The sequence below is a fragment of the Tilletiopsis washingtonensis genome (assembly GCF_003144115.1).
Source record: "Tilletiopsis washingtonensis strain MCA 4186 unplaced genomic scaffold FA09scaffold_13, whole genome shotgun sequence".
In the NCBI taxonomy this organism is placed as follows: Eukaryota; Fungi; Basidiomycota; class Exobasidiomycetes; order Entylomatales; genus Tilletiopsis; species Tilletiopsis washingtonensis.
The window spans coordinates 452,867-470,769 of NW_020312010.1; the positions used below are offsets into that span (position 1 = coordinate 452,867).

Sequence of the window (17,903 nt, forward strand, 5' to 3'; positions counted from 1 at the left end):
CCGAGGTGCGGAGGTGGAGCGCGTGACGCAGCGATTGGACTGCGAGTGGCCTTGGAAGTCGGTGCTTGCTGGATATGGATGGAAGAGGTCAGGAGGCAGAGAGAGGGCGAGGACGATGGCAGCGAGGCTCTGACTCGGGCGCCCCAGGCTGAGATATTGCCGAGCTGAGCCTCTCTTGCCCCGGGTGCGGGATGCGTCCCGGTCCTGCGAGCGCACGCGCACGGCGGCACCGCTGCACGGCGGCTGCACGCCTGCATGGCTGCGCTGCCGGGTGCTGCTGCTGCTGACGCCGTGCTGCCCTCGTGCCGCTGACGTCGCATCTCGCTGCCGTGCTGCTGGCGCCTGTGCGCGCCGGCGGCGCGGGGCCGGCACGCGGCGAGCGCAAGAGGCGCGGGAGCGGCACGCCGACGCGGGAGCAGCTCGTGCACGCTTCAGCGTGTTCTGCCGCTCGTCCTCCCGCGCCCCTCTGGCGCACCTCGGCAGCCACGCAGCCGCGCAGATGCGAGCGAGATTATGCGGGAGCCTGCAGCAGCCTGCAGCACGGGCAAGATGCCCGAGGCGGCGGAGCGGGCAAGGCAAGCACAGCCGAGCGGCGGCGCTGCAGCGGTGCAGGCGGCGGCAGCACGGCTTCGGCGCTGACGCCGAGCGGTCCTCCTCTCCGCCGCCCTCGTGCTCCTCCACGTCGAGGCCGTTCTGCCCTGCGGATGACGCGCGCCCGCTTCGTGCCTTGGGCCCTCTCCTGTCCTGGCGCTCACGAACCCTGTCATGCGCACACAAGGGGATGCCATCTGCATCGCGCACCTTTGCCGCACGGACGCGCTTCAGGGCCTCATCAGCCAGCATCATGCACAGGATGCGCTGGGCACGCGAGCAAGCAGCCACGAGTAAGCGTAAGAGTGCGGAGGCTCTGAGCCAGCGCCCAGCCCCGCCCAGCAGCAACGGTGCTTCGTCCATCGCTGCCGTCGGCACCGAGCACCATCCACCTGCACCTGCATCTGCGCGGCTCTCCGCTCCGCGCCCGCCCGGCAATTGCCGTCGTCGGGCGAGCCCTGACCGTCGAGCTGCCATATGGAGAAGCATGCAGCTGCCTCTTCAGGCAAGCCCCGCTCCGCCTCTGCGCATGGCCGGCGGCTGCGGCGCCTCCGCCCCTCCGACGCGACGCGCTCGCGCTCCAACGGCCCGCCGGCGGGACGGCCGCGCGGAAGCATGCGCGAGAAAGTCAGATGCAGCGAGGTGCAGCCGCAGCCACAGGAAGGTCAGAGAGGCGGCGAGGCCGCAAGAGCAGAGGTGCAAAGAGGTGCAAGCCGCAGCAGTCTCGAGAAGAAAGTCGGATCACTTCCGGCGCAGGCGGAGCGGTGACAGCTGCCTGCGTCGTGCTGCTGCAGGGATCTGCGGCATCTCGCGGCGCTCCGAGCGGATATTGAGCGGCCGCGAGACACATCTCGTTGGGTGACACCTCTGCCATGCAGCAGCTCGTCCGAGTAGAGACAGCCCATGCCTCATGGGTGGGCAATGCAGTAGCAATGAGAAGTGCAGTGTGTGCTGTTGTACAAATGTGTGCGGGACGATGCGGGTAACGAGGAGGCCTGACACGAAGCCTAGGAGCTGCCAAAGAGGAGCTCGAGGTTCTGTGTGGTCCGGGTCAGCGCTGGGCATGTGGACAAGAGCACAGAGCGTCTACGCACCTGCAGCGCCTCAGACTTGTCGCCCGAGCCTGTGCCGGCAAGTGCGGCGCCGATCATGGCGGTCTTGCGCGCCTGGATGGCGAGGATGCTGTTGTGATCACGCTCATCAGCCTTTCTGGCTCACGCAAGCTGAGCCTGTGCCAGACGCACCGGTCTTCAATTGTGTTGTCGATGATGTAGCGATGCACCGTCACGCGACGCTCCTGGCCCAGACGATGGATGCTGGAGTGGATGTCAGCCTCTGCAGCATCAAGGGCACGAGATGAGGCTCACCGGTCGATGGCCTGCGACTCGGGCGCCGCGGCCCACCAGTAGTCGAGCAGCCAGACGTGGTGCGCGGCCGTGACTAGGGAGAGGTTGGGCATGAGCGCGAGCGCTGACAGACGACGAGGCGCACTCACGGTTGAGGCCGACACCTCCGGCGCGCTGAGGAGAGGCCATTCGCGTCAGCGTCCGTGCGGCGACGGGGCAGAAACCGTGCACTCACGAGTGAGACGAGGATGAGCATCGACTTGGGCGCCTTTGTGAACTCCTTGACCACGCTGCAGAGCCTGAAGTCAGCGACGCGCGAGAGGCGGAAGAGCATCTTTGCATGTCGCTCACCGCTCGCGGTCCTTCTGGCTCGTCGTGCCATCCAGACGCACGTATGCATAGTGGTTGCGGCGCAATACCGCCTCGAGCAGGTCCAGAAAGGCCGTGAACTGCGAAGCGAGGGTCAGCGTGGCCATCGATGTACTGTGCGTGAGCGACAAACCTGAGAGAAGATGACGCCCTGTGAAGATTCAAGTTAGTCGAGGCGCAGCGGATGGGCGATGACACTTCTCACCTTGAAGCCAGGCTCGGCGAAGCGCAGCTCGTTGAGGTCGTCAATGAGCTGTAGAGACGTCAGCGTCAGGCTGCGCGGCACGCCGATGGCACTCACAGCCTCCAGCTTGGTGCTGCTGCGGAAGTCCGTCTTGCGGAAGATGAGGGACGGCTGCGAGTGTGCGTCCTCGGCCGGCGCCTCGTCATCCTCGCCATCTTCGACCAGGCGGTTCTGGCGCGGCCGCGTGCGCACGGCACTGACGAGGTCCTTCATGGCAAAGGTCTGCGAGCACGTAGGGCAGCGCGGGCGTTCGTCCTTGCCCTCGCAGAGCTCCATGTGCGCCATGATGCAGGTGCGGCAGCCGGCGTGGCGGCACGGCATGAAGCACACCTCCGTCTTCTCCTCGAGGCAAAAGGGGCACTCTTCGAACGAGTCGTGCTGCTTCTCCAGCAGGTCGGTGAGCTCGTCGACGTCGGCCGCTTCCACGCCGTCGTCGCCGTCCTCGAGGTCCAGGCCGCGCTGGTACTCGCTGACGAGGCGCTTGAGCTCCGACTCCACCTCGCCCTCCTCGTCGAGCTCCACCGCTTCCTCCTCGACATCTTCCTGCACGTCCTTCTTGTTCGGCTTCTTGAGTACCAGTAGCGGGTGGCACACGGCCTGGCGCAGACGCATCAGCACCGCGAAGATGAAGCTGAAGTTCTTGCCGATCGTGCCGTTGGCGCGCAGCTTGGCGTACTGCAGGTGCGCACGCTCGTACGTGAGGCGGTAGATCTCGCGCTCGAGCGGGCTGAAGGTGAGGCGCTGCGGAGGTGTGTCAGCTGGTGTGTCGACGCAGATAGCGCGAGGCGCACCTTGACGATCGTCTGCGAGCGGAAGGGTCAGCGAGAGCCCACGAGCTACACTGCGGTCGACTCACGTCCTTCTCGGGCAGCTCGACGATAGCCTTGCCGTCGTTGTCCTTCATGCTCTTCGTGCGGCGCAGCAGCAGGCTCTCGAGCACGACCTGCACGACCTGCATGCCCTTCGGAGAGCCGTTGGCAAAGGGCTTGCTGATGAAGGTGCTGTGGCAGAGCGATCAGCAGGCCGCCGCATAGATCAGCTCACGCATGCTGCTCACTTGAAGAAGCTGTAGTCGCCCCACGGCTCGACGCGCAGGAAGCGCAGCAGCGAGTAGAGGTCGCTCAGCCGATTGACGATCGGCGTGCCCGTGAGCGCCCAGCGACGGGCCGCCAGCAGCTCAGTGCATGCCTTGGAAGCGCGCGTCACGCGGTTGCGAATCGTGTGCGCCTCATCGACGATGACGCGCGCCCACATCACCGAGCTGTGTGTGGTGGTGAGCGGCCTGTCTGCAGAGGCGACGAGCGTAACTCACAAGAGCGGCGCGGAATTCGTCAAGTTGCGCTGGGCGGCTGCACCGCCAGCGTCTGTGTAGCGCTTGTGCTCCGTCGTGAGCGTGCCAAACGACGTGATGACGACGTCGACGCTGCCGCCCTCCAGACGCGCCATCAGGTCTCCCTTCGTCTCGGCGTAGTAGAGCATCACCTCGGCTCCAGGAATCGCGCGCAACAGCTCATCGCGCCACTGGCCGAGCAGACTCATGGGCACGATGACGAGCGTCACCTTGTGGTGCTTGACGGCCGCACGCAGTGCAGTCTTGAGCCGCTGGCGCTCCGAGTCGGGCGACGAGGGGTTGCGCGTGGCGGCGAACGACTGTGCCAGCGAGATCTGCCGGAAGGCACGCTTGCGCACGGGCTCGTCGTCCTCGTCCTCCTCGATCTCTTCAGGCTCCGACTCGCTGTCTTCCTCGCCGGTGTTCGAGGCAATGAGCGCGGCCATCTGAATTGTCTTGCCGAGGCCCATCTCGTCGGCGAGGATGCCGCCTGAGAAGCTGTCAGCTGCGCTACGATTGCCAGCTGCGCGACACTCACCACGAGCGCCGCGGCTGGCGCGCTGGAACGTGAGCGACAGGTGGCCCGTGTACGGGTTGAAGTAAAATTTGCTGAATGCCTCTCCTGCCTCGACGAGCTCGGAGGCGGCCATCGCATCGCTCTCGTCGATGGGGAACGTGTACTCCTCCCACAGCGGATGCAGGCTCAGCTCGCGTGCGCCGCCGGACTGCTTGGCCTCCATCGAGATGAGCCAGCCGAGCGCCTTCTTCTGGTACTGCGCCGGCGGAGCTGAGGTTTAGCGACAGCTGCGCAAGCGGACCTGCGTCTGAACTCACAGGCTTGAGCTCCAGCGCGAACGTCTCAGACGGCTCGACCTCGGGCAGGTCGTGGTCCGCGCGCTGCGCGGCCTTGTACACCGCGCCCAGCTGGTCCTCCTCCAGCTCCGTTCCGTCATTGACCTCTTCGGCCGTCGAGAGGCCAGAGTCGGACTTGCTCGGCGACACACTGCGCTTTCTGGCGTCTGCAGCACTACCTGTCGGCTTGGCGCCGACATCGTCGTCCGACACGATGATGGCATCTACCTTCTGGCTGCCGGCGGGCTTCGAGCCTGAGGCCGCCTTCTGCTGCGTAGCGACGCTGGTCTTCGCGGCCGCGCTGCCGTTGGCAGGCCCAGCTGCTGCCGGCTCCGCATCTTCCTCAAGCGCATCGCTAGCATCGACGCGCTTCATCAGACGGTTGGTCTGAGGCGAGCGTGAGCTGAATGCGCTGCTGATCCTGTCGTACCAGCACTCACGAGGCTCGGCGACAGAGTGCACGCGCGGAAGAGCTTGATGAGCGCCACCTTGCGGGCGCGCAGCGTGCGCTCCGCCTGCGTCTCTGCAGTCTCCTTGCCCCACGGGCTAAAGCCGGGGTCCTCCGCCACGCTGGCCGTGAAGGTGTTGATGACCGGAAAGGCCGAGACGCACAGGTAGGCCTGTCGTGGACGGACAGTGAGCCTCTGCTGGGCAGGGATGGGCCGCTGAGCGCACCTTGATCTCCAGAAGCACGTCGCAGCCGACTGAGAGGAAGTGGCTCAGCATATAGTCAGGCTGCTTGGGCGACTGTACTCACCGGTCAAGCTGGGCGGGCAATCGACGACGGTGCCGTCGAAAGTGGCCATGTCGTGGTCGAGCAGCGTCGACATCCACATGCCGATGTCCGACGTGACGCGGCCGACCTCGAAGCCTGGCAGGGCTGTCAGCAGTGCTACTCGAAGGCCGAGCATGACGAGACACCACCGGGCGTTCTCAGCCTACACTGGCCGTCATCCAGACAAGGGCGCCGCCATGACCCGGCCTGTCCAGCCACCCGCCGCTTCGCAGCACTCACCACGCATATTGTTGAAGCGCACGATGTAGTCCTCCTTCATCTTCTTCGGCGCCTTAGGCGGCGGTGCCGGAGCCGCCTTTCCAAAGCTCAGCTTCGTCTGCTTGCCTCCCTTTGCGCCCTTGCCCGCCTTGGCCGCCGTGCCCTTCGCCGGCGCCGGCGGCGCTGCGGCCTTGGGCTTCTGGCGCGTGATGGCCACTGCATCGCCCTGCTGGATGTAGCTGGTGCCCTTGGAAAGCGACCAGGCGGAGATGATGAAGCTGCCAATGTAGCGCCTCGTCCACGTGGGCGCTGCTGACGCCACAGGCGAGCTGGTGCTCCGGCCGCGGCTGGGCCCAGCCTCTGCCTGCGGTGCGCTAGAGCTGCCCACGCGGCTCGGGCCAGCTTCGTCGTCCGCCTTGCGCTTCTTCGAGACGCCTTCTGCATCTTCGGCAGCTCGGATCAACTCCATCGGCTCATCATCGTCAGCTAGCAGCTCCTCGTCCTCGTCGTCCTGCAGGAAGAGCTTGGGGCGCGGGGCGCCGCTACTGGCTGCAGCGCTGCGCGGCGGCGGTGACTGCGAGGCGGCGAAGAAGTCGTCGCCGCCGTTGGCGCCGGCGTCGGCGGACATGGGAGCGGGTGCGCGAGCGAGTGAAGGAAGGGGTGTCGAGGTCGGGAGTGTTGGACTGGCGCTGCGTGTCCTTCGCATGACCCTCGCCCGCGTCGTCAGCCACGCGCTTCGCTCGACGCGTCAATTTACGCGCTTGCTGCTCGCGTGCCTCCACCTGGCCTCTCGGCTCCGTCTTCCCCTCTCTCACGCATCAGACAAAGGCAAGGAAGGGTGACACTGGATGTATTGCGAAGGCACAAGAAGTGCAGGCTCGACCGAGACGGGAGCAAGGTGGGACTGAGGCAGTCGACCACGGATGCGCAGGTGGGCTATGGCCGACCAGGCGAGGACATCTGGGACGCGTGCGTCGACCAGGAAGGAGGGCCAGCTGGGACACGGCGTCGACCAGAGGCAGAGTGCGCGGGCCAGTAGTGGCGTGCGCAGAGGGAATGCGGAACAATGTGACGGGAGAGGGGTAGGAAGGGGAGGAACACGGCGCGCAGTGGAGTAGGCCTGCGGAAGGGGTCAACTCGCGTGTGGCGATTGTTCGAAGGCTTGCAGAGGCGGCGAGCGCAACGAGTGAGAGCCGGGAAGCGTCGGGCGACGCAGCCTCAGTTCTTGCACCAGCCCTTGGCGGCGACGATGGTCGTCTGGTAGAGACCGGCCTGGTTCTGGCCGCCAAAGTTGGTGTTGTAGCTGGTGTCGAGGCAGCGGGTGAAGTACGAGCACGTCTGTGACGATGCACGTCAGCATCTGTCACGGGCTGTATACTGCGGTACCACTCACCATCGACTGGCCCTTCGGCCCAGCAGCGTTGGTGTCGTAGTACGTGGCGACGAACTTGGCCGTCGTGACGTTGGTGCTGGCGAGCGCGAGGCAGTCCTCGACGGAGTTGGCGAGCAGGTAGGTGATGTAGGAGGGGTTGTCGATGGTGGTGGCATTGCCGCCGATGATGCCGCCGTATGTTTGTGTGAAGGAGCCGCCCGTGATGATGGGCGTCTGCGCCGGCACACCGGCGGCGGCGGCCGAGGTGCTGGTGGTGGCGGTGGTGGTGCCCGCACCAGCTGCTGGTGTTGTCGCAGCGGCGGCCGGGGTGGTGGTCGTGGAAGCAGGCGCCGTGACGCACTGTCCTCATGTGTCAGAGACGAAGAGCAAAGGGCGCAGCAGTCCCGGGACTCACCTTGCCGTTCACGAGGATCTGGCCGAGGAGACAGGTCAGGCCACCGACGATACCACCGAGCAGCGGCGACGCCGACACGCCGCCAGCGGCGAGGAGCGCCGCGAGGATAAGCGAGGAGCGCATGGCTGGCTGGCTTGGAGGACTCGAGATCGGCTTAGGCGAAGGCGAGGGGTGGCGCACTGGAACGCGCCGAGAAGGAGATGAGGGTAGCTTGTGGTAAGGGGAGCGAGGAGGGCGTGGTATATGTACGAGCAGAAGCGCAGCTCCTGCGAGAGGCGTCAGGCCGAGAGAAGCTCGAATTGGCGGACGCAACGGAGAGAGAGGATAGCAAGATGTGGGATGGAATGGAGAGGAAGGTAGGTTCAATGCGGCCAGGGTCGGCAGTCTTTGTAGGGCGGAGGCCCCACCAGCGCTGCCTGCCTCGGCGTCGTCGGTCGGGCCAGCCAGTCAGCGCCCGGGCCCTTCATCGACGCCGGAGTGGGCATCTCGTGGCTGGAGATGAAGCTGCGATTCCGCGCGATTCGACTTCGCCACTCGGGCTCCAGCCCCAGCGAAGCGTGGGAGGAGGGTGTGCTCAGCGGAAATAAGGTGCGGTCGCAGCGAGAAGGCACAGGCCGAGGACGCACGCTGCTCCAAACCGCTCGACTCAGCGCAATGACTGGCTCTAGCGTCAGCGGCGGACTCCGTAGGGCCGTGCAGCGGCTGCAGCAATGGAACCCGATCAGCTGGCGGTGCTCGATGCGGACATCACAGCCAGGCGATGCCGGGCCGGCGCCGCTTGAAGCGACAAAGGAGGGCAGAAGGGCGGAGGGGCGGAGCGCAGGCGCGGCGCTCGGAGGCCCACCATGCGGTGTGCTGCGGCGTGCTGTCTCACCGGACAGCGGCTCGCCGCTTGCGGCCTCCTGCGCGGCCTTGCTCCGCCACGCACGGGCGAGATGCAGCAAGCAGCATGCAGCGCAGAGCGCACGCTCAGGCACAGCTCTCGCTCATGAGTCCGGGCGTAACTTGCTAGCTTTGGTAGGCTTGACGCTGCTGCTGCCTGTGCTGCACAGCTGCTGCACTGCCTCCGAGGCGCAGCGCGGTGGATCTTGCCGCATGCGGCGAAGGCGACATCGCGACGCGCCGAGGCCCGCCACACCCGGCGGTTCCCCCGCTTCGCCGCGGCAGGCGGCGCCCTCGTGCGCCCCTCGCTGCTGCTCTCCCTCTCCCTTCACTTCAGCTCCCAGCTCTGTCACTTGCGCAGGCTGCAGTCGCACGTTCAAGCTCAGAATCTCCACACCGCTTGCGTCGTCCATGTGCAGGCCAGATTCCGCTGGAGCTGCGTGCGCCCGAGCGGCCAGCGATGAGAGCGCTGCCGTGCAACTCGTAGATCCTCGCTCAACGCGCCCCCGCCCCTGCCTTCGCCGCCTGGATCTCGCCGCATGTTAATCTACGCCGCCGCAGATTCACGCTCAGAGATTCCGCATGATCTATTTCCACTGCCCTCTTCGAGAAGTGCTGTGCTGCCGATTTCCGCACAGATTCTGGCGGCGCCCGTCAAGGGCCTCGTCCCCGGCGGCGAGGGCCGTCAAAAGCCGCGGAGCTTCAGCGCTGCGGACGATCAAGAGCGGCTTGCAGACCCTTGACGTCCTGCACGGACTCCACGCGCAGGCCACCGTCGCGAGTTGAGCTGCTCGGCAATCGCGGCAGGTCAGGGTGCTGCTGTGCGGGTGCTGCGGCGCTGTCGAGCTGCTCGGCGCTCGAAGCCACGCCGGCTGAGCCGCCCGCTGTGCTCAGCAGCGGACCGATGGACAGCTCTGTCCAGTCGGCCCAGACTGCCTCGACGGCCACGCGAGCGGGCGCCGGCTGCGAGTCGGGCACCGATGCCGGACGCAGGTAGAGGAGGTAGAGCGCATCAAAGCCACCGGCTGCAAGGCGTTAGTCGTCAGCCCGAGATCTGTACGTGGCGCAATCCGCATGCGAGAAAGGCTCACCTCCAGGCACGCCTCCGCCAAGCACTCCCGGAGCGCCGTCGACGCTGGCGCGGATCACTCGGCCCATCTCGTCTGGCTCGACGGGCGCGCCGGCGCGCTGGCCGAGCTCGCGCATGCCGGCGCGGATAGAGCGCAGAGCGTTGCGCACCTCGATGAGTAGCACGAGGGTGGTGCTTGGCGACGAGCCGCGCTGCATGGAATCCCACTGCAATAGCTTGTGTCAGAGACGAAGCGCGGCAGGCAGCTCAGAGCAGACGCACCTCGGTGACTTTATGCTTGGCAGCATTCTCCACAGCCTCATCGTACGCCTGTGGATCTTGCGCATGGGCCAATCGCAACGCAAGCAGGGCGTCTGCCAGCGAGCTGTTAGACGCAGCAATGACGGCGTACAGCTGTGCGGCTAGTCAAGCGAGCAGAGTCAGATGGGGCAGAGATTGCCGCAGGGCACGATGCACTCACCCCACTCGGGCTTGGCCTTGCGCCACGCCATGACCTTGCCGACAAGACTTGGTGTGTTGCTGCCCGTGTCGACGTCGGCCAGCACCATCTCGAGCCGCGGCGGCAGCTCGAGCGGCGCCGGGCGCGCAACGCCTAGGCCTCCGTCACTGCTGCCCTGCGGATCGGCGCTGTGCAAGCCCTCGACGGCCGTCGGGTTCGTGCTGCCTTCTGCGCCCGCCTCGGAGCTCAGCGGACTCGGATGCCACAGCGCGTTGGAGGGCGAGAGATGTGGCAGCAGCGCTGGTGGTGCGCTCGAGGACTGTCACTTGCATCAGCGCATGCCGCATTGCACTCTCGCGAATCACTCACAGTCTCGCCACCCTCAACGCCCACCTTCTCTCCCGCATCAAGCAGCGGCTGCAGCGCCAGCGGGTCAAAGCGTCGATACAGGTGACTTCCCCACACCGCCGAGCTGACATCAAAGCCGCTGCCGACTTTGCCCTGTGCAGCACAGTGCGCCAGCTGCGCCGTGTTGTGCACCAGCGCCAGGTCGGCCTGCGATAGTTGCCGCTCGCTGCTGCTGCTGCTACTGCCGCCGACTGCGCCGAGGTGAAGCAGGAGCGCACCGACGAGAGAGGTAGTCATGGCTGCACTGCTGCCGAGCCCCGTCTTGTGCACGTCGCGAATGGCACACTCTTGCGCGTGGAACGTCGGCAAGGCCGCCAGCTGGTCGCGTGATGGTGCCTTGGCCTGTGTAACAGCGTCAGCATAGCAGCTGCAGCGTCGCAGTCCACACGACTGACCCCTTGCCGCTGCGAGTAGAAGTCATTGTCGGCCAGCACGGCAATGTCGAGCCCATGCGGCGCCAGCACAGAAGCGACGTGCTCCGAGCCGCGCACCTCGACGGCCAGACGCAGAGCATAGAGCACCGCGAGCGAGATGAACGGGTTCGGGCCGGCGTTGGCGGCCGCGTGCGTCTCGCTGCCAGGCTGAGAGTCAGTGATGCTCAAGTGCTGTTTCAGCGCTTCGGCAGCACACCTTGTCTGCTGCAGCGAGCACGTGTCTTGCTTCACAGCGACCACATAGTCCCATCGAGCGCCGATGAACTGCGGCGAGCGCACACGAACGAGCTGTCTCCCTTCTTGCGCATCTTGGGCGGGCGTGACGTGCGTGTAGAAGCGCGAGTCGGTCGCGATCACCAGGCCAGGGTACGCAGGGTCTAGCACCAAGTAGCCGCCTGCTACGAGGACCTTGCCGGGCGCCGAGACGAGCGTTGTGCCTGCTGCGGAAGAGGCCATGGCTTCAGCGGGCGTTGTGTTGGGAAGAAACGGGAAAGGACGCCCGTGCGCGAAACGCGGTCAGAGGCCAGCGCGCGCCAGCAGAGCGCCGCACATAGCCACGTGGCACGGACGCGTGGGAACAGGTGCAGCGCCGAGTCAAGCAGCAGCCGGATCCAGAGAGCGGCCGCTCACCACCAGCACCAGAGCCTGTCGCTTGAAGACAGCGACGACGACGACCAGCAGCATGCTCACTCGCGCAGCATCGCCATGTCAGCCCCCCTCTCGGCCTCTTGTCGGGCATCTCGTGTGGGGTGAGGTCCAGGCCTCTTTCTGCGCGCTGGCGCGCTCAGCACCCAACGTCTCCTCAGGGGCGCGTCCGCTCGCTAAGACGCCCTTGCAGCGGGGCAGGCGAGCCCAACACCGGCCGGCCGCGCTGCCTCTTCTCGCCTTTCGTTCGCGCTGAACGCTGCGCTGATGGCCGGCCGCGGTGCGATGGTGCCCTCCTTTCCTTCTCCCCTCTCTCGCCCTTGTCCTCGTCCGAGGAGCAACGATGACCTCGTCGGCGTCCGGCGATCCGCGGAGCGTGCAGAGGAGAGCAACCTTGAGAGCGGCGGGCGCCTAAGTTCTGACTCAGGGTCAGCACTTTGCGCAGTTGGCCGCACAAAGGGGCCCTCGATGGGCAGCCAGCGCAGCAAAAGCAGGAGCAGAAGCAGAAGCAGCGCAGCTGACCGCTCTCGAGCTTCGACGGCGAGCATCCGCAGCCGGCACGGTCGAGAGAGCGCCTTGCTGTGCTGTTGCCAGCGTCGCAGCTGCGCAGTTCACAGCCGCTCAGACGCGTAGCCGCGCGGCGTGCCTGCCACGCCGCTCGCCGGCGACGACAGCGCTCAAGGCGCCTTGTCCTCAGGATGGCTATAAGCGGGCACTGCCAGCGAGCTGCCCCAAACCGGGGTGCGGCAGCCGCAGCCGCAGCACAAAGTGTGCCCCACTTGGGCGCTGCGCGATGGCCGAGAAGAGGAGGTGCTCGATGCTGCGCTGCTGCCGCTCTGCAGCGCGCCAGCCGGTGGCGCGGTCGGGTGAACAGCCACGCGGCAGCTGCACCTGCACCTGAGCGGTGTGTTCCTGGCGCGCAGCGTCGCGCGTGATGGCGGGCAGGCGGGCGAAGCGAGCCGCCGCGGCCGCACGCGGCGGGCGGCGGGCCAGCCCCTCTTGCCTCTGCTGTGCTGCCCCACCGGCTGGCTGCAGCGCTGGCGTGCTGCGCCGCCTCCGTGCTGCACGCGTGTTCTGCGCCACGCCGCAGGGCAGGCGGCCTGCGTCTGCGCGCTGCGAGATGGCTCGCGGCTCTCTCTGCTGCGCTGCCACGCGCGGCCACGCTCGCTCGCTCGCTGTTGTTGGGCCAGCCTTGTCGTCGCGCTTGCCTTCGCTCCACCACCTTCCCTGACCTCGCTGGGTCGACCATTCTCCTGTCCCTCTCTCCCGTCTCGTCTCTCTCTCTCGCCGCTCCCGTCTCCGCTCCGCTTGCCTCGTCCCCATCTCCCTCCGTCTCACCTTTCGCTTCTCTGCCCCGTCGACCACCGCCGCGTCCCAGCCCACCTCGCACACCTCGCGCACGCGCGCCAGCCAGGGCCTCCCTGCAGCACTCAGCCTGCCCTCTTCGCTCTCTCTTCGGCCCTCTCGGCCCTCGCGCCGTACCCCTCTCGCTCTCACCGGTGCTGTGCACCGCAACAACAGCAATCTCGACTGCGTCGCCAGTCCCCTTCATCCTCCCCCCATACCACACTCGCACCCAGCCACCCTCTCGCGTTCGAGCATCTCGCTCCGCCCCTCTCACAGCTCGTCTAATCCCGGCATCGACTCTGCTGCTGCATCCGCTTCACGCGCGCGCGCAAATCCCCGCCTCCTCACAGCAACCACCCGCAGCATATCGCACACCCAGTACCCGCGCCACGTCGTCTGACCTTTGAAAGGTCATCTTCGTCGCCCATCCATCACCGTCACTCTCACCTCTCTCACAAGCACCACTACGATGGTCTCTCGCGCCAACCTTCTCGCCGGCCTGCGCACCGGCGGCCCCCGCTCCAGCTCGCCCGGCGTCGACTCGGGCAGCTTCCCTTCCTCGGGCTACCAGACGCCCGCGTCGCCGACCATGCACGGCGGCAAGCCGGCGTCGCCCAACGCGCTCAAGGCCAACGCCGCCGTCTTCACGCCGACGTCGCGCTTCGGCACGCCGCCCATGGGCGGCGGTGAGCTGCAGCAGGCGCAGCAGCAGTCGCCCTCGCCGCACCAGCGCTTCTCGCCGACGCGCGAGCAGCAGATGCAGCAGGAGCAGCAGGCGGCCCTCGAGGCGCAGCTCTCGGCCATGCGCATCCAGCAGCTCGTCGCCTCGCAGAACCAAGGCCTCGCCGCCATGTACGGCGCCACGCAGGGCCAGCCGCAGCAGCAGCAACAGCTGCACTACGAGCAGCTCCTGCGCCAGCAGCAGCAGCAGACCGACGCTCGCCGCACTCAGCAGCAGGTGAGTCGTTCTCATCCACACCATCACAGCCGTCGCTCACCATCCGTGCCGCAGCTCGAGGCCATCCGTGCTCAGAGCATCGCCGCGCAGCAGCTGCAGCAGCAGACGCAGGTGGCGACGCAGCAGCGCATGCTCCTCGCGCAGATCCAGGCCGAGTACGAGCGGCAGGCTCAGGTCGCCGCCCGCACCGAGCAATACGGCGCCCAGACCAACAGCGCCGCCGAGCAGCGCCAGGCGGCGCAGGCCAGCATCCAGGCCTCGCTGCGCCAGCGCCAGAGCCAGCAGCAGCAGCAGGCGGCCTACGCGCAGCTCGTCGAGCAGCAGCAGGCCCAGCAGGCCCACGACGAGCAGGCGCAGCTCATGCAGCGCCTGCAGTACATCCAGATGCAGGTCGCTCAGCAGCAGCAGCTGCAGCAGCAGGCCGTCGCCATGGCGGCCATGCAGCAGCAGCAACAGCAGCACATGTACTCGCTCGAGCAGCAGCTTGGTCGCGTCGGCACGCCGCCCAACGCCAAGGCGCAGCAGCAGCGCGAGCGCACCGTCAGCCACGCCGACACGGCCGCCTCGTGGCGCACCCGTGCGCCCGCGGCTAGCACTGGCAGTGCAACCTCGACGCCGTCGATCATCGTCGACGACTCCGCGTCCGAGAAGAGCTTCGCCTCGGAGTCCGGCACGCCCGACACGAGCGAGGAGAACGTGCAGATCGGCGCGGATCGCTTCAACTCGGTGTCGGCGCGCAAGACGGCTGCCGCCAACGCCGCCGCTGTCATGACGGCGCGCTACGGTGCCGTTTCGGACGGTACGGCGTCTAAGCCTTCTGCGGCGCCCATCGCTGCTCCGGCGTCGCGCATCACGGCGCTCGCTCAGCCTCCTCGTGGCCGCAGCGCCACCGAGGGCAAGATTACCGCTCCCACGACCAACGGCACCGTGGCGCCCGGCGTCGGCCTCGGCCTACCCAACCAGCCGATGCGCCAGCCCAAGGGCCCGCCGACCGAGTTCCGCGACGTCAACTTCGCCAGCCGCATCTCGGCACGCACGCGCAAGGAGGCCATGAGCCGTCTCTGCGCCAGCCCGCGTGCCAGCACGTTCAGCGCTGCCCGCAGCTTCACGATGCCCGTGCAGGCTGCCTGAAGCACAGGCTCTGCATCTCAAGCTGTGACCTCGCCTCTGTCCGACTCTCTCGACCGTGTATCCCCTCGACCCGCTCTCGATACAGCCCCTCGACGTCCGCACGTGTAGCTGCCACACTCAGCCACGGCGGACCGTCCTCTCACACCGACACGCTCACTGCGTAGTAGTCTCCCCTCGCCGTCCGCTCACAGACCAACACACCAAACCCTCTCTCTCTTGTCTTTTGTGTTCTTTCGCCCGCGCGCAACCTACCACTGTCGCCGCTTGCCGCCTCCGAGTGCGGCGAGGGCAATTCCAGATTCTGTCTTTTTCGTCCGCTTGTGCCGTGTGCGTGCATGTGTGTGGGCGATGCGGCTTTGGAGCGGGTGAGGGAGCGAGTCAGAGCGGAGAAATCGGCCCGAAAAAGTTGGCCGCCGGCCGCGCTGGCCGGAGCGAGCGGGTCCAACGCGCGCGTCGGAGGTGGAGCACGCTAACTGTAAGCCGCCCTGTCCCGCTGCGTCGGATTATCTCATCGGGCTCCTGCTCTCTTGACCACCACCACCACCACCTCCTCATCCCTCTCGCCCACATGTCGACGGCGCCACACGAGGCGCCCTCGCCGTCGCTCGAGCTCGAGCGCATCGCCTCGTCGGGCGCGCTCGGCGAGCGCGGCTATCTGGACCCTAGTGCGCGCCTCTCGCTCGTTGCCAGCGTCTCTCCTCCCGGTGCCGCAGCAGCCGGCGCACACGGGAGCAGCAGCAGCGGCAGTGGACCGCACGCAGAGACGTCGGCGGCGTCGTCGCAGACTAGTCAGAGACGCACTGGACCGCGGCAGGAGGAGAAGAAGGGACCCGCTAGCATGTCCGCAGCTGCATCGCCCGAAGACGACGTCTCGAAGCCGCCGGCTGCTGCGGAGAGGGGGAATAGCCAGCCGCCGAAGCGAAGCCGAGGCGTGAGGGAGCGTATCTTGAGTGAGTGATCCCGCTGCCACGCCTATGACTCAGAAAACTGATGAGCCGGACATCAGACTTCACGCCCTCCTGGTTCAGCGTCAGCATGGGCACGGGCGGCGTGCACATCCTGCTGCTGCTGCTCGGCGACGTCTGGGCGCCGTACTCGAGCGACTACACCACGAGTCCGCATGCCTCGAACACTGCTGCCCTCACGCTGCCGACGAGGATACTGCGATGGTTCGCACTGCCGGTGCTGCTTGTCAACATCTGCATCTTCACTACGTAAGCCTGGACGAAAGGGCACTGGCTGGGAGCACGGCTGACGCTCAACTCGTTCCAGCTTCATTGCTGCATTCACCTCGCGCTACATCATGTTTCCAGCGGTGGGTCTGGCAGATCGTTGGTCATATCGCCGATCGCCGCTGACTCCGTGCATCTTGCAGGTGCTGCCTCTCACGCTCAAGCAGTGAGTGGTCACGCCGCTGTCGACTCACGCGCCTCGCTCACCCTCTGCCAGCCCACAAAAGTCGGTCTTCATCGGCACGCTGCCCATGGCACTCCTCACCATTGTCTCTACGGTCTCCCAAATCGGCACTCGTGCTTTCGACCTCGGACTCTGGCCTACCCTGCTGGCCGTGTCACTCTGGTTCCTCGCCGTCGTGCTGTCGCTCGCATGCGCAGTCGTCATCCCCTACATGATGATGATCCATCAGCGCCACTTGCTCGAGGGAACGACTGCAAGTTTGCTTCTGCCAGTCGTGCCGCCCATCACGGCAGCGGCTACTGGCGCAGGCCTCGTCGAGATTCTCACTAGGTCGCACCCGTCCCTTGCCTTTACGGTCCTGACGATTAGCTACATCGTGCGTTGCCAGGAGGACGTGGGTCGGGGTAGCCTGCTGATACACCCCTCTTACGTAGTGCAACGGTGTCGGCCTGATGCTCGCTCTGATGGTGAGCAGCTTTCAGACTTCGCTTCGCGCGGAGCACTGACGAGCGGCTGCGACAGATTCTGGTGCTCTACTTTCAGCGCCTGCTGCTCTTCCAGTGAGACCGTCTCGCTGTGCTCTACGTGTGCGCGTGGCTGACTCGCTGCCGCTCACTAGCCAGCCGGCGCGCGAGGTTATCATCTCGGTGTTTCTGCCGCTCGGTGCGTCCAGCGCGCTTGGCAAGCCTGCCAGCGGCTCACACTGCCTCTACAGGTCCGTGCGGACAAGGTGCCGAGGCACTGCTGCATCTGGGCCAGGCCAGCCTCTATCTCTTCCCCACGATCTCCACACTGCCGGGTTCGGGCGTGCCGCAGCTGTCTTTCCCGTGGGTGCAGCGCTGCAGCGTCAGAACGGTCAATACTGACTGCTCGCCGCAGTGTTGGTCAGGCGCTGTACGGCGCTGGCCTCATCGGAGCTCTGCACCTCGTCGGCCTTGGCTGCTGGTTGTGCGTTGCACTCTGGCACGGTGCGACACATGCGCTCATCTTCACCTCCGTGCAGCATGTTCCTGGCGGTGGCCATCGTCATTCGCGAGCAGAGCCAGGGCAAGCTGCCCTTCTCGCTCGGCTGGTGGGCTGCAACCTTCGTGAGTGCCGCTCGGGCATCAGCCAGACGACGCGCGGCTGACGTCGAGCGACACACAGCCTCTCGCCAGTCTGCTGATCGGCATCGGGCGCTGCGCAATGGTCCTGTGAGCGGCGAGCGCTCCGAGCCTGACAAGCCTAGGTTACTGACTCCACACCTCCTTGCAGCGACTCGCTCACGCTGCGCATCATCTTCACGATCCTCTGCGGCGCTTACGGCGTCATTTACTTCTCCGTTGCGTGAGTGGCGTCGGAAGTGATGTCCACGCCGCCTCGCTGAGCCTCGCTTCTGCACAGCATCCCGACCGCTCGCGGCTTCATCACTGGCCACTTGCTCGTGGCGCCGTGTCTGGCCGACCTGCCTCTCGATCCGCTGCGGGTACGTCGAGCAGCGGCCCTTCTGTGCTCGCCGTTGCTCACCCTTCGCACGCCGTCGACAGAAGTACCGCGATCCGCGCGAGGACTACGACGAGGCCAAGGCATAGTGCGCAGCACTCGGACGTGGCGGAAGGGGCAACATGTTACCGGCGGCTTTGCATTGAACGGCATTTCTA

General features: G+C 66.4%; 6 protein-coding genes across 6 annotated transcripts; 2 read left to right on the plus strand and 4 right to left on the minus strand.

Annotated features, from left to right (window-relative positions):
* Positions 1–1,497: 1,497 nt before the first annotated feature.
* Positions 1,498–6,375, minus strand: FA09DRAFT_346335 (hypothetical protein). The gene is made up of 20 exons (XM_025744744.1): positions 5,748–6,375; positions 5,490–5,603; positions 5,408–5,436; positions 5,173–5,352; positions 4,715–5,119; positions 4,419–4,653; positions 3,863–4,370; positions 3,608–3,811; positions 3,407–3,551; positions 3,342–3,353; positions 2,608–3,291; positions 2,512–2,559; positions 2,440–2,457; positions 2,289–2,386; positions 2,173–2,227; positions 2,087–2,111; positions 1,959–2,031; positions 1,836–1,907; positions 1,686–1,773; positions 1,498–1,628 (listed from the first exon to the last, which is right to left on the minus strand). Exons 1-20 carry the CDS (start codon positions 6,352–6,354, stop codon positions 1,599–1,601), a joined length of 3,630 nt encoding a protein of 1,209 aa, XP_025597704.1. The 5' UTR covers positions 6,355–6,375; the 3' UTR covers positions 1,498–1,598.
* A 186-nt stretch (positions 6,376–6,561) lies between these two features.
* FA09DRAFT_346336 (hypothetical protein) lies at positions 6,562–8,057 on the minus strand. The gene is made up of 3 exons (XM_025744745.1): positions 7,514–8,057; positions 7,120–7,458; positions 6,562–7,064 (listed from the first exon to the last, which is right to left on the minus strand). Exons 1-3 carry the CDS (start codon positions 7,634–7,636, stop codon positions 6,945–6,947), a joined length of 582 nt encoding a protein of 193 aa, XP_025597705.1. The 5' UTR covers positions 7,637–8,057; the 3' UTR covers positions 6,562–6,944.
* A 932-nt stretch (positions 8,058–8,989) lies between these two features.
* On the minus strand, positions 8,990–11,404 carry FA09DRAFT_53763 (ribosomal protein S5 domain 2-like protein). The gene is made up of 7 exons (XM_025745706.1): positions 10,963–11,404; positions 10,728–10,905; positions 10,294–10,674; positions 9,946–10,243; positions 9,747–9,886; positions 9,487–9,691; positions 8,990–9,420 (listed from the first exon to the last, which is right to left on the minus strand). Exons 1-7 carry the CDS (start codon positions 11,220–11,222, stop codon positions 9,098–9,100), a joined length of 1,785 nt encoding a protein of 594 aa, XP_025597706.1. The 5' UTR covers positions 11,223–11,404; the 3' UTR covers positions 8,990–9,097.
* On the minus strand, positions 11,108–12,259 carry FA09DRAFT_330589 (hypothetical protein). Its single transcript, XM_025742664.1, has 2 exons — positions 11,457–12,259; positions 11,108–11,206 (listed from the first exon to the last, which is right to left on the minus strand). Exon 1 carries the CDS (start codon positions 11,957–11,959, stop codon positions 11,588–11,590), a length of 372 nt encoding a protein of 123 aa, XP_025597707.1. The 5' UTR covers positions 11,960–12,259; the 3' UTR covers positions 11,108–11,206; positions 11,457–11,587.
* Positions 12,260–13,135: 876 nt separating this feature from the next.
* FA09DRAFT_53827 (hypothetical protein) lies at positions 13,136–14,917 on the plus strand. Its single transcript, XM_025745707.1, has 2 exons — positions 13,136–13,716; positions 13,771–14,917. The coding sequence occupies exons 1-2, from the start codon at positions 13,228–13,230 to the stop codon at positions 14,845–14,847; spliced, it is 1,566 nt and encodes a 521-aa protein (XP_025597708.1). The 5' UTR covers positions 13,136–13,227; the 3' UTR covers positions 14,848–14,917.
* A 464-nt stretch (positions 14,918–15,381) lies between these two features.
* On the plus strand, positions 15,382–17,902 carry FA09DRAFT_330591 (hypothetical protein). Its single transcript, XM_025742665.1, has 15 exons — positions 15,382–15,797; positions 15,854–16,061; positions 16,120–16,162; positions 16,223–16,245; positions 16,297–16,639; positions 16,698–16,730; positions 16,786–16,823; positions 16,883–16,926; positions 16,979–17,090; positions 17,143–17,211; positions 17,267–17,351; positions 17,410–17,456; positions 17,518–17,589; positions 17,647–17,728; positions 17,790–17,902. The coding sequence occupies exons 1-15, from the start codon at positions 15,416–15,418 to the stop codon at positions 17,832–17,834; spliced, it is 1,626 nt and encodes a 541-aa protein (XP_025597709.1). The 5' UTR covers positions 15,382–15,415; the 3' UTR covers positions 17,835–17,902.
* Position 17,903: the final 1 nt, after the last annotated feature.

What these genes read in the sequence shown, in the direction of transcription:
- FA09DRAFT_346335 (XM_025744744.1), bottom strand. Translation starts at nt 6,354, where the DNA reads ATGTCCGCCGACGCCGGCGCCAACGGCGGCGACGACTTCTTCGCCGCC. An exon ending in ACGTGCTTCTGGAGATCAAG is followed by an intron (nt 5,353 to 5,407) that starts GTGCGCTCAGCG and finishes CGTCCACGACAG; the next exon opens with GCCTACCTGTGCGTCTCGGC. An exon ending in GACAACACAATTGAAGACCG is followed by an intron (nt 1,774 to 1,835) that starts GTGCGTCTGGCA and finishes TGATCACAACAG; the next exon opens with CATCCTCGCCATCCAGGCGC.
- FA09DRAFT_346336 (XM_025744745.1), bottom strand. Translation starts at nt 7,636, where the DNA reads ATGCGCTCCTCGCTTATCCTCGCGGCGCTCCTCGCCGCTGGCGGCGTG. An exon ending in AGATCCTCGTGAACGGCAAG is followed by an intron (nt 7,459 to 7,513) that starts GTGAGTCCCGGG and finishes ACATGAGGACAG; the next exon opens with TGCGTCACGGCGCCTGCTTC. An exon ending in GGCCGAAGGGCCAGTCGATG is followed by an intron (nt 7,065 to 7,119) that starts GTGAGTGGTACC and finishes GCATCGTCACAG; the next exon opens with ACGTGCTCGTACTTCACCCG.
- FA09DRAFT_53763 (XM_025745706.1), bottom strand. Translation starts at nt 11,222, where the DNA reads ATGGCCTCTTCCGCAGCAGGCACAACGCTCGTCTCGGCGCCCGGCAAG. An exon ending in GCGTTGAGGGTGGCGAGACT is followed by an intron (nt 10,244 to 10,293) that starts GTGAGTGATTCG and finishes TGCAAGTGACAG; the next exon opens with TCCTCGAGCGCACCACCAGC. An exon ending in TGGCGGAGGCGTGCCTGGAG is followed by an intron (nt 9,421 to 9,486) that starts GTGAGCCTTTCT and finishes AACGCCTTGCAG; the next exon opens with CCGGTGGCTTTGATGCGCTC.
- FA09DRAFT_330589 (XM_025742664.1), bottom strand. Translation starts at nt 11,959, where the DNA reads ATGCTCGCCGTCGAAGCTCGAGAGCGGTCAGCTGCGCTGCTTCTGCTT.
- FA09DRAFT_53827 (XM_025745707.1), top strand. Translation starts at nt 13,228, where the DNA reads ATGGTCTCTCGCGCCAACCTTCTCGCCGGCCTGCGCACCGGCGGCCCC. An exon ending in CTCGCCGCACTCAGCAGCAG is followed by an intron (nt 13,717 to 13,770) that starts GTGAGTCGTTCT and finishes TCCGTGCCGCAG; the next exon opens with CTCGAGGCCATCCGTGCTCA.
- FA09DRAFT_330591 (XM_025742665.1), top strand. Translation starts at nt 15,416, where the DNA reads ATGTCGACGGCGCCACACGAGGCGCCCTCGCCGTCGCTCGAGCTCGAG. An exon ending in CTGCCTCTCACGCTCAAGCA is followed by an intron (nt 16,246 to 16,296) that starts GTGAGTGGTCAC and finishes ACCCTCTGCCAG; the next exon opens with CCCACAAAAGTCGGTCTTCA. An exon ending in GCCTGATGCTCGCTCTGATG is followed by an intron (nt 16,731 to 16,785) that starts GTGAGCAGCTTT and finishes CGGCTGCGACAG; the next exon opens with ATTCTGGTGCTCTACTTTCA.